Here is a 12,873-nt window from a genome sequence, read left to right as displayed (position 1 = left end):
TGCAGGGTTATGCATCCTGCCTTTTGAACAGGCAGTGTGGAGAGTGTGTCTGTGTGCTTTTACATATATACCTAATGACAGGAAGTTCAAATAACCAAAAAAACAAATAAATAACCAACTGTATGTAAGTCTGTGTGATGTGGGTGTTTGCATATAAAATTGCCTGAGGAAACTAAGAAACTTACATCTTCCCCAAACTCAATTAAAGAAGATGAGGACGATGAGAAAGAGTCCTGATTACACAAGTAAAAAAAGAGGGAAATCTGGGGTTTAAAAAGAGTCCAGCTTCATTATTTCAGCAGCAGCAGCTCTACTCACATCATACTGGTCCAAGGTAGAGCTGGGTGCATTCAGGAAGGCCAGGAAAGAGTTCTGGGAATCTTGGTGCTTCACCCCTGCAAACCAAAACAGTTTCAACACCATTATCATGTTGACAGTATGGAAATCTAGAAAACAATGAAAGAGAAACAGTCCAGGGGTTTTTCACCCAAGACCCCACCTCTCCTGAGGCGCAGTTCCTCGGTCTCTTTCTTCAGCCTTTCAATTTCAGCCAGCAGCTCCTGGTTCTTGGTCTCAGCATCTTGCAGTTTGCTGGGGAGCATAGTAAATGGAGAACGTTATTCTCACCATGAGATCCTAAATACAATATCCTCATATGCAATACTGAAGTATTTTATTTGCATGCCAAATATCTCCTGCATCCCAGAGCATCATGTACCACGGTTGTAGTATAAGTACACCCTGAGTGGTTGTTGATGTGCTCACATTTATACAAATCACATTTATAAAAAAGTGACAGGGCCAGCACCAGCTGCACACATATCAGACAAACATAAAGGCATTAAAGTGTTCATATATACATTCACTTTTAGTGGTAACAGTGTTGCTGCTTAATGCAAAAAAAAAAGCATCAGAAGTTTGAACTGTGGAATGCTGCTTAATGCCTACCATTCAGTGGAAATGTTAGTGGCCTTGACTTTGTTGAGCTCATCCTGGATTGACTGCTTGGCACGGATCTCAGCATCCAGAGCAGACTGCAGCTCCAAACGGGCAGACATGTCCAGCTTGGCAAAGCGACGCATCTTCCAGGGCATGTCCTAAAAAGAAAGGGGTTTGCTTTAATATGGATCTGTGCCTCCACCACACACACCAAACTCCCACTAATTTGGGAAGGGAAGCCAGAATTCATTAATATACACAGTTCACACGTATGAAGAACTGAATCGTTGGTGAGTATTTACAGGTCTGAGTGTGTGTGTGTTACACCTACAGTGCCCCTGGCTCCAAGGCTGGTGTTCCTCAGCCCTTCCAGCTCTTCAGTCATCTTCGTGGCAAGAGCCTGCAGATACCCGCGTGCATCCTTCTCATCACTTACCCTGCAAACACCATACATTGTGGCTGGTTATAGAGGTATGGCTGCTCAGAATCAGTCTTTTTTTCCATATTAGTCACATTTAAATGTTTCAGAACATTTAAAAGAGTAGTAAATTTTAGTCAAAGACAAAACAAGTAAACACCAAATTTGTTTTTAAGTGAATGATTTAATACTGAAGAGAGATATAAAATCCTCCGTGGACCTTTGTGACAAAGTGATCTGTCTGGAAATAGATATAAAGCTATTTCTAAAGCTTTGGGACTCCAGAGAACCAGGGTGAGAGCTATTATACACAACTGATGAAAACATGGAACAGTCAGGAATCTTCCCAGGAGTGACTGGCTGACCAAAAATACCCCAAGAGCGCAGCGAAGACTTATCCAAGTGTTACAAAAGCCCACACAACAACATCCAAAGAACTTTAGGCCTCACTTGCCTCAGTAAAGGTGAGTTCATGACTTAATTATAAGAAAGAGACTGGGTAAAAAGTGCCAAGAACAAAAAGAACATTAAGGCTTGTCTCAATTTTGCCAGAAATATCTTGATTGTTCCAAGACTTTTGGGAAAATACTCTGTGGACTGACGAGACGAAAGTTACATTTTTTTGGAAGGTGTGTTTTTATTTCAGAAAAAGAACATCATACCAACAGTAAAATATGATTGTGATGGTAGTGTGATGGTCTGGGGCTGTTTTTCTGCTTCAGGACCTGAAAGACTTGAAACCATGAATTCTGCTGTCTACCAAAAAAAAATCCTGAAGGAGAATGTCCGGCTATCTGTTCGTGACCTCAAGTTGAAACAAACTTGGGTTCTACAGCAGGACAATGATCCAAAGCACACAAGCCAGTCCACCTCTGATTGGCTGAAGAAAAACAGAATGAAGACTTTGCAGTGGCCAAAAGAAAGTCCTGACCTGAAAGAATTTCAGACTTGCTGAAATAATACTGCTTCTATTGTTTGATGGAAATGCAGCACGGTGTATAGATTGTCAGTAGGGGTTCCACTCACCACTGGATGATCTCAGTGATCTGGGCCTCCCAGTGGGCGACGCTCTCCTTCTTATCAGCCAGCTCCCGCATCTCTTCTTCCAACTGCCGGTGACTACTGTTCAGCTTTTCATGTGTGGTGGATAACTAAGATGGGGGGAAATACCAGGAAATGTTATATATACAGATGCACTATTCAGTATAACATATATAATGAATGTCTGGGTTAAGATAATAATTTGCTTTGATTTTCATTGAAATTTCATTTCATTTAAAAATTTTACATCGCAAGAGATAACCATGTTTCAACTGACTGCAAAACCTTCAGTTATTTTTTAAAGACACTGAAATTAAATGATGCTCCACATTATCTGAGTATCTATCCAAAATATATCCAAATATTACAAACAGTAAATATTACATTTTTTTCCCCATTTCCCAGAGAATCACCTGTACCACACTTTTGTTGATCATACATGACCTACAGTTAGTCTGATATATACACTGCTCCACAATGAATATAAGACACTGGAAAATATATGTAGATTGATGGAAAAAAGGTAAACATATACAGTGAATAAGAGTGACGTTTTCTGAATTCATAACTGCTGTTTAAAGATGTGAATGATCTGCATGATACACTCTTCATTTCCTCCAGAATACCTTGGCTACAGATATTTTCCAAACTTTTCCATTTCTTGATTAAGAAAGAGTACATTTCCACTTGCTCTTGCTCTTATTGACTGCCAGGTGTTTCATGGCTAAAGCCTGCATGCCAGACTCCCACTGATTTATTTCATCGTCCTGCCTTTTCCAAGGTAAACAGAAGCCTGTCCATGTGAGCATTCCACTAGTGAATGTGTGTGTGCATTCGTACATATGTGTTTCAACATGGCGCATGCTTGAGTGTTTTTATCTGTATGAATGTCTGAGTGAACAAATGTGATGAATCACTGATTCAGATTGGCTGTGTACAAATTGGTGATTGGCTGTGTAACAGTAGGATGAATTAGAATATTTTATATACTGATATACAGGAAAAGGTACATCAGAATAAAACAGTAACTGTTCCTGTTCACAGCAAATATCAGCTTGTGTGTGTGTCCGTGTGTGTACAATCACCTTCTCCAGATCACCAGAGAGCTTCTTGTTCTCCTCTGTCAGCAGGAGCCGTTCCCTCTCAAACTTCTGCTTGTACTCAATCTCAAATTCTTCCCGCTCACTTTGACTATACACACACCAGCATTGGGTGTGTATAAAAAAAGAAATAAAAATACTGTTAGAAATGCTTGGTTACAGGTTGCCTATATAAATCTCAGATTAATTTTATTGATGAAAAAAAGTCCCACATATGTTTTCAGTTCTTTTTTTTGTTTGTGTTTTTAACCTTGTGATATTTCAGAATACAGGGTTCCAATATTCGTAAAACAAAGGAGGATGAACATCCATTCTAACAGTACTGGACAGTCTAAATGATCATCAGGTCTAATGATCAATGACCAGGAGAAAGCTACAGCACTAGGGTCAACATTTTACAACAATCAGATAAAAAAAAAATTAAAGGTTTACTGTGGAGAAGCGATGCAAGAAGGGGAGAGTAAAAAGGGGACCTGCTTGGCAGGAGCCATGGCATTTGGGCATGTGACGTACTGACAGGACAGGATGGTGTTTCAATCATAAAAATGAGGAAGCAGGGTGCATGACAGCTGTCAATTATACCTATATGCTCCACCCATTTTAAAAACATCAATCTTTGGGGCTAGGTGGGTAGTTAATTCCAGTGAAGCACAACCTAAAAGCATTCTGTGTGTGCTATGAAGTATGTCTAGCACACATTTAGTACAATTCTTTTTAAAATCAATTTCAGAAACACACATCTGAAATTCCGGAATATTGTTTTTAAAAAGCTCTTTTTCATCCAGACACCCAGTGATCAAGAAGACACTGTAATTGACCACTCAAAAATGAATATTATTCAGCTACAACATGGATTGTTCCCTTTTAAGCCCAAAACCATATGTATGTCTCATTGGGCTTCTCAAATTAAACCATGCCCTGATTTTACACACAGAGATTTTCACTAGATTTTACACTAGATTGTGCTTTATGTCTTCCTGTTTTCTTGACATACAGTACAGGCCAAAAGTTTGGACACACCTTCTCATTCAATGAGTTTTACATTGGTAGATTCTCACTGAAGGCAACAAAACTATGAATGAACACATGCGGAACACATCATTACTTTAAGAAATGAAGCTCAGTCAGTCTGTAAAATTGCAAAAACTTTAATTGTGGCCCCAATTGGAGTCGCAAAAAACATCAAGCGCTACAACAAAACTGGCACACATGAGGACTGACCCAGGAAAGGAAGACCAAGAGTATCCTCTACTTCTGAAGACAAGTTCATCCGAATCACCAGCCTCAGAAATAACAAGTTATCAGCAGCTCAGATCAGCGACACACAAAGTTCTAGCAGCAGACCCATCTCTAGAAGAACTGTTAAGAGGAGACTGTGCGAATCAGGTCTTCATAGTCAAATAGCTGCCAGGAAACCACTGCTAAGGAGAGGCAACAAGAAGAAGAGATTTGTTTGGGCCAAGAAACACAAGAAATGGACATCAGACCAGTGGAAATCTGTGCTTTGTTCTGATCTTTGGTTCCAAACGCCATGTCTTTGTGAGACACAGAAAAGGTGAATGGATGGATTTCACATGCCTGGTTCCCACTGTGAAGCATGGAGGAGGTGTGATGGTATTTTGTTGGTGAATCTTGGGTATTTATTCAAAATTGAAGGCACACTGAACCAGCATGGCTACCACAACAGTGACATGCCATCCCCTCCTGGTAAGCGTTTGGTGGACAATCATTTATTTTTCAACAGGACAATGACCCCAAACGCACCTCCAGGCTGTGTAAGGGCTATTTAACCAAGAAGGAGAGTGATGGAGTGCTGAGGCAAATGACCTGGCCTCCACAGTCACTGGACCTGAACCCAATCGAGATGCTTTGGGGTGAGCTGGACTGCAGAGTGAAGTCATAGGGGCCAACAAGTGCTAAACACCTCTGGGAACTCCGTCAAGAGTGTTGGAGAACCGTTTCAGGTGACAACCTCTTGAAGATCATCGAGAGAATGCCAAGACTGTGCAAAGCAGTAATCAGAGCAAAGGGTGGTTATTTTGAAGAAACTAGAATATTTATTTCAGTTATTTCACCATTTTTGTACATAACTCCACATGTGTTCATTCATAGTTTTGATGCCTTCAGTGAGAATCTACCAATGTAAATGGTCATGAAAATAAAGAAAACACACTGAATGAGAAGGTGTGTCCAAACTTTTGGCCTGTTCTGTAGTGTTGATACATCCACTGCAGGCAACATGTTAAATAATTGAGACACTGAAACCTATGAGAGACAGAGGAGAGGAACACACCTTTCACGGCGGGTCTTCTCCAGCTTGTCTTTCAGCATCATTATCTCCTTCTGCAGGGCGAGGTGCTGGGTCTCTGCATCGCGTAGCTCTTTGCGGAGGCTCTTGAGCTCCTGAGAGTGCTGAGCCTCATGCCGCGCCAGCTCCTCCTCATTCTGCACCACCTGCTTCTCCAGGTCGGCCCGCAGCCTGCCCAGCTCCTGCTGCTCCAAGCCTCCGGCCACCATCGCTGGACCAGTCTGCTTCTTCTGCACGTTCCATAAAACACCACATATTAACCCGATTACTACACGGTAAATCATTTACCCATAGGTGTAGTAGAGGATATTTATATATAGAAAACAGACATTCATGATATAATCAGCTGAATGAGGTGTGTTCAAAATGATTTCGAGATCCTTCATTTTGTGGAAAAACAGGTAATAATCAGGTGGCCCTATTTTAAGGATGAAGCCAGCATATGTTGTAAAAATGGCTCGATCCACACATTGTACTTTGATTAAAAGGATCATTGAAAAGTGGAAAATGTATAAAGAAGTGCAGAAAATGCACTTCTCTCTGGTTTTGATTTCCATTTAAAAGATTTGGAGATTTTTGATAAAGATTTAGCTCCAGTATCGCCAAGACGGTCTGAAGTTAACAGTGAGCACTGTGACAATTAGAAGACATCCATGTAAAGCTAATCTATCCTCAAGAAGAGGATGTTTGTTAAAACAAAAAAAGAGGGGGACACAATTTGCCATGGAACACATCAACTGAACTAAAGAGGAATCGAGAAACATTTTGTGAACTGATGAAAGTAAGATTCTTTTTCTTTTTGGGTCAGAAAAGCCCCAAACGCTGAAACCAAGCCACTGTACAATGTGATAATAGTACCATGATATTCTATTACTATTGAATACAAAGGTTCAGTTTGCATTTATTAAAATGACAAGAGGTCATGTTGTCATTTGCCAAAGAAGAATTCCTCTGAAATGGAGGGGTCAGCAAGACAACGACCCCCAGACCAACAAAATGAAAGTTATGGAGTGGCCAGTCTAATCCCTTAACCTTAATCCAAATGAAAACTAATGGGGTGAAATAAAAAATGCTGTTTCTGAGGCAAAACCATGAAACGCAGATCATCCATGTTCATACAGGCAACACAGAGGTGAAGCACTTCTCAGAATCACTGGTTAACTAAATGGTGGTCAGTAATTCACAGAAACTTTTCAGTTTAAAAAGAATATTTTTAAGTTTGTAAAGGAAAATGCAGATGCAGCTAATTATATGAACAGTCCGATATACATTTTCCTTCATTTTCATGAAATTAAAAATGATTATGTTTTTCTTCAAGTTTTTGTGGCATGTGGCATGAAGGATGCATGAAGCTCTGTAGCTGTACCTTCAGACTCTCCATCTCCTCCTCCAGCTGTCTGCTGTACTGCTCTGCCCGTTCTCGCAGTTTCCTCTCCTTCTGAGCATCTACTTCCTGACGCTCTGCCTGACTCTCCAGCTGGTGACATCACATACACCTCATCATAGCATACGGCATGACTGTCATCATGCATTTAAATCACTAAACAATCAGCAAGGCCAACTGTACTGATACTCCACAGATCAAAGTCGATTACATCAGCAGTTCAGAGCAGTGTTGCCAGATGTGCTGGTTTAGGACAGAACTAAACTGGGCTGGTCTGAGATCAGATAATCTCTTATTAAACCAAACAATGCAACAAATTCTACATCAGACACATTTTCCGTCCATTAGACATAAAAGCTGTAATCTTTTCCTGTAAGAAAAGAATATGGTCATGTTGAATTTTGAATTTATCCCAGTAAACATCTGTAAACTAAGGAGAACTGAGAACTTATTCTTTCTTTGTTTCAGTTTCATTAAATAGTCAAATGTGTCACTTTCAACATACAAGTTTATCCGGTAAGCTAATCACTGCATCATGTTTTTGCACTTTTGGAACTGGGGTGGGGTGAAAACAAAAGTTACGTGATGAAACAGAAAACATCCCCTCACCTCTTTCCTGCTCCTCTCCACCTTGCGCACCTCCAGTCGCAGCCCCTCCACCTTCTGTGAGACGGACTCCATCTCTTCCTCCTTGTCCCGGAGCTGGCGCGACAGACGCTGCTTTTGGGAGCGAAGGTCTGTCAGGCGTTCGTTCAGCTCAGAGAACTCCTGCATGGCAAGTTTTCTCTGACTGTGGGCCTCCTTCAGGTCTTTGGTCTGGGATTTCAGACGTTCTCCCTGCTCCTGAAGCTCCTGAAGTTGAGAGTTTGAGCAGTGTGCAAAGGACTAACTACATTAGCACAAGACCATTACAGCTATGGAGCTTTCACACATATGTGTACACACACACACATACACCTACTTCTACATTATATATACACATCTATATAGAGTAGGGGTAGTAGCCTAGTGGGTAACACACTTGCCTAAGAACCAGAAGACTACGGAGTCACAGGTTCAAATCCCACTTCCTTCCATTGTGTCTCTGAGCAAGACACTTAACCTAAGTTGCTCCAGGGGGGGGGACTGTCCCTGTAACTACTGATTGTAAGTCTGATAAATGCCATAAATGTAAATGTAAATGTTCCTGCTGGTCCTGAACTGCAGACATCTGAAGTCACTCTCAGGTGAGGCATGTCTTCAGCAATGCTGACTGCTGTGTGAAGACATAGCTTCCTATAAGTGATGCATTGGTTGAAGAGAATGGCTGAAGAGACGTGGTTTTTCAGCACTCCTCACAACCTGGAAGTGTCCTCTGGTTTATGAATCTCAAGAAACTTGAAACTAGTGACACAGTCAAGCATTGATGTGCATGTCACCCACCTTCCTCCTGACTAGTTGACTAGAAGTTCTTTGGCATTGCTTGTGATAAGTAGCAGGTTATTATCAGCACATCACACAGCAAAGTGCTCTACCTCCTTCCTGTAGGCCCTCTTGATGAGGCCAATCGCCACTTACAATTAGAGCCATGAACCGGTCTGCAGTCCCAGTTAAAAAAGAAGAGAAAAGGACTCAGCACACATCCATGAGGTAGATAATGGTTGACAGGGTGACCTGCTGGGGCCTGTAGTTAGAAAAGATGGTGACGGTTCCAAGCTCTCCTAGCGTTCAATGCAAAACGTAAAGACCCGTACGCGGGCATAATGGCTGCCCTTGTCCAGGCATGTGAGGACATAGTTCAGGGGGCTGTGGGGGACAGTGTCCTCTCTCCGTCCAGTGTGGGTGGAACGTGCCAGAACTAGATGGGTGAGAGCTCTACTTGGCAGCACGTTGGGAAGATCTTACTATTATTAGTTATTATTTTAACTAATGAAACTGACTGCTGTCCACTAAATAAATGCTAAAAGACTAATTGCAAAACCATCAGAGTGGTCAGATTAGGATGATTATCAGTTGTATTCAGGATTTGTCAGTAAGAGGTTCCTTAATTATCCCATAATGCAGTGCTTCAGTTGCCTTGCTGAATCTGCAGCTGAATCTGTACTGGAGAAGTTTCCACGTTGAAGGCAAATGGGTTGTGAAGCAGCTTGTAATTATTTTTTCATGCTTCAAAATCTAAAAAGCACCATGCAAACAAGTGCGTAGGGTGCTCAGTTTGTCAGCAAAGTGGCAATGCATTATGGGATCTGTAGTTTGTTATCAGCTATCCTATCGCCAGGCCATAATCGCAAGTCTATATAAAGTGATCTTTAAAGTTAACTAATGACTTAGTCACTCTGGTTAAGAGTGTCAGATAATAATCATTCATCTGTAAGACACTTTGGAAAACACGATTTTTTATTTTAAGTAAACACAATGAAATGTATAAGTTAGCTATTCCAAGCACTATAGATCAGCCAAGTGTAAATACAATTTATTTGTAGTTTAACAGATATGTAAGATCAATGTTTACATTGTGCTTCTGTAACGGATAGAGAATGGTGATCTACATGGTTAGTGCCAGTTATGTACTTTCCAGAAAGTGAACTGAGAGGAAATGTCAGTGGAATTACCATGAAAATTACAAACATAAACACACACCTTCTGCATGTCAACCCTTTCTTGTGTCATGGACTTCATCTGCTTTTCCAGACTCCTGATACGTTTGGAAGAGTCCTCGAGGTCCCTGCGAGCAGAACTGGCGTCCTCCAACTGCTGCTCCAGCTGGCCGGAGTCTGAGACGAGACAGAGGGACGAGACAGATCAGGGGATATCCCTGAAATATTTACAGAAATCACCACGAGCTAGTCTGACAACGTTACTAAGAGCAGATGATGCAGCAAGATGAAACAGTGGTAGGGCTCATCAGATGGCTCAGCCTCTCTCAGCATGAAGTGCTAACAACACCAACATGATCAAACAGCTGGAAGTTCAAAAAGCCATTGTGGCCTCATGGAATAAAGCTTGGTTTATCAACTGCCGAACTTTAATTTGCTAAATTAAACTTACAAAGACTTAGCAATTTTATTTATCAACATGAACACAGACAGACCTGCAATCTGCTTCTTCAAAATGACAATTTCACTCCTTAAGCTCCTGATCTCCACCTCTTTACCAGCAGTGAGTGGTGCATCACTGTTCGGATATTGCAGTGCCTGTATTGTCTGGGTGGACTCTGAGGAAAAAGTCAGACAAGATGAGGAGGGTGGGGAGGGGAAAGATCTACTGATCCACACTGCGAGATTCTTACATGGTGAGAGCAAACTTCTCATTTCTTATTTAGTTTAAAGCCAGTTAGGTGTTGCTTACTTACATTTTCTATGTTACTTTTCTATGATACTTTTTATACTGGAATTTGCTTAATTTCGTTGTGAAAGCAGTTCCCTCACATTTCTTGTATATACACCGCTCAAAAAAAGGGAACACTGTAACAACACAATGTAAGTCCAACTCAATCACACTTCTGTGAAATGAAATGGTCCGCTTAGGAAGCAACATTGATTGACAATCAATTTTACATGCTGTTGTGCAAATGGAATAGACAACAGGTGGAAATTATAGACAATTAGCAAGACATCCCAAATAAAGGAGTGGTTCTGCAGGTGGTGACCACAGACCACTTAGCAGTTTCTATGGTTTCTGGTTGATGTTTTGGTCACTTTTGCTGGTGGTGCTTTCACTCTAGTGGTAGCATGAGATGGCGTCTACAACCCACACAAGTGGCTCGGGTAGTGCAGCTCACCCAGGATGGCACATCAATGTGAGCTTTGCTGTGTCTGTCAGCGTAGTGCCCAGAGCATGGAAGCGCTACCAGGAGACAGTCCGGTAAATCAGGAGATGGAGGAGGCCGTAGGAGAACAACCACCTAACGCTACCTACCCTTGTGAAAGGAGGAACAGGAGGAGCACTGCCAGAGCATTTGCAAAATGACGGTGATATGAAGGCCCAACATTCACAGGTGGGGGTTGTGCTTACAGCCCAACACCGTGCAGCACATTTGGCATTTGAAAGAGAATACCAAGATTGGAGAATTCGCCACTGGCGCCCAGTGCTCTTCCCAGACAAAAGCAGATTTACATTTAGCACATGTGACAGACATGACAGAGTCTAGAGAAACAACACAGAGATGTGATGCCTGCAACATCCTGACAGTGGGTCAGTAATGGTGTGGGGGGGCATTTCTTTGGAAGGGCCGCACAGCCCTCCATGGGCTCGCCAGAGGAAGCCTGACTGCCATTGGGTACCGAGATGAGATCCTCAGACCTCTTGTGAGACCATATGTAAATGTATACCCTCCATATGCTGGTGCGGTTGGCCCTGGGTTCCTCCTATTGCAAGACAATGCCAAACCTCATGGGGCCGGAGTGTGTCAGCAGTTCAATTGAATCCAATTGAGCACATCTGGGACATCATGTCTCACTCCATCCACCAACGCCACGTTGCACCACAGACTGTCCAGGAGTTGGTGGATTCATAATCCAGGCCTGGGAGGAGAGCCCTCAGGAGACAACTTGCCACCTCATTAGGAGTATGTTCAGGTGTTGTAGGGAAATCATATAAGCACGGGGAGGCCATGCACACTACTGAGCCTCATTTTGACTTGTTTTAAGGACATTACATCAAAGTTGGATCAGCCTGTAGTGTTTTCCACTTTAATTTTTGTGTGATTTTGTTGTCATCACTTTCAACTATGTAAAGAACAAAGTATTTAATAAGAATATTTAATTCACTCAGATCTAGGATTATTTATTTTTGCGTTCCCTTTATTTTTTGAGCAGTGTATGTGGGAGTGGGGTCTCTCACCCTGAAGTTTGCGGGTGAGCTCCAGTTTCTCCTGCTCCAGCCGGCGGATCCTCCGCTCATAGGCCTCTGAAGCAAGACTCTCCTCCAGGCTGCGCTGCAGAGTTGCATCCACCTGCGCTGGACCCTTTGACTCCCGCAGACAGCCACGGTCAGAGAGAGTGCTGAAGGGAGACAGTGCCGCTAGTAAAGTTTGTAAAATAAGATGATAAAACCAGGAGTTTTACCATGAAGCACAGAAATAAGACAGATCTCACCACTGGCTGGTGTAGGTGAAACCAACAAAGGGAAGGTGGTGTCCAGAGAAGGCAGTGTGCGATGGAGGTGGAAGAGTTTCCTAAAATATTAAAAACAATTATTAACTGAATGAAACAGTTTGATCTGATCTCTGACTGATTGAAATCTAATAAATTTAACCTAATTGTCTAGGTTAATAACAGAAGAAGATAAATGGAAAAGTAAGAAAAAGTTTTTCATTTCTAAAATGTATGGAATGCTAGATCTTCAAGTCATCTAACAGATCATAATATTAACAGCCTCATGACCTGAATTACTGTAGTGTTAAAGTGACTGGCATAATATTATGAAGAATGGTAAACCTACAGAGTTCTTCAGGCAGTCATCGTCAACGTCAAAGTTGGACGTGTCTGTAGGGCTGCTGACTTCTGGAATGTAAGGGGCTTCACAGTTGCGAATGTTTTCCCAGTCAATGCCTGAGAAGAAGGGGTGCTGCTTGAAATCTTCAATACCATTCTGGCCAAGGCGGTGCTCACGGCTGCAGATCAGACGGCAGATGAGATCTTTTGCATCTTCCGACACATCAGTCACCTGCAGAGGGAACTGGAAGCGCTCCTGAAAAGAAGAA

At 42.0% G+C, this 12,873-nt stretch overlaps 1 protein-coding gene across 3 annotated transcripts in view; it reads right to left on the bottom strand.

Annotated features, from left to right (window-relative positions):
- The window catches only part of cdc42bpab (CDC42 binding protein kinase alpha (DMPK-like) b), a 45,166-nt gene that overhangs the window by 11,793 nt on the left and 20,500 nt on the right, over positions 1-12,873 (bottom strand). For all 3 annotated transcript variants that reach the window (XM_028953618.1, XM_028953619.1, XM_028953620.1), the window contains 14 exons: positions 12,612-12,860; positions 12,266-12,345; positions 12,012-12,172; positions 10,261-10,383; positions 9,810-9,943; positions 7,800-8,042; positions 7,173-7,283; positions 5,792-6,036; positions 3,484-3,589; positions 2,384-2,508; positions 1,271-1,376; positions 949-1,097; positions 500-591; positions 319-395 (listed from right to left, as the gene is read on the bottom strand). In XM_028953618.1, coding sequence (XP_028809451.1) covers positions 319-395; positions 500-591; positions 949-1,097; positions 1,271-1,376; positions 2,384-2,508; positions 3,484-3,589; positions 5,792-6,036; positions 7,173-7,283; positions 7,800-8,042; positions 9,810-9,943; positions 10,261-10,383; positions 12,012-12,172; positions 12,266-12,345; positions 12,612-12,860 — 2,001 coding nt within the window. The remainder of the gene's footprint in view (positions 1-318; positions 396-499; positions 592-948; positions 1,098-1,270; positions 1,377-2,383; positions 2,509-3,483; positions 3,590-5,791; positions 6,037-7,172; positions 7,284-7,799; positions 8,043-9,809; positions 9,944-10,260; positions 10,384-12,011; positions 12,173-12,265; positions 12,346-12,611; positions 12,861-12,873) is intronic.

Source organism: Denticeps clupeoides, chromosome 14 (assembly GCF_900700375.1).
Source record: "Denticeps clupeoides chromosome 14, fDenClu1.1, whole genome shotgun sequence".
Classification (NCBI taxonomy): Eukaryota; Metazoa; Chordata; class Actinopteri; order Clupeiformes; family Denticipitidae; genus Denticeps; species Denticeps clupeoides.
The sequence above is the reverse complement of the archived record's forward strand: the minus strand, read 5'-3'. Positions and strand labels throughout refer to the sequence as shown.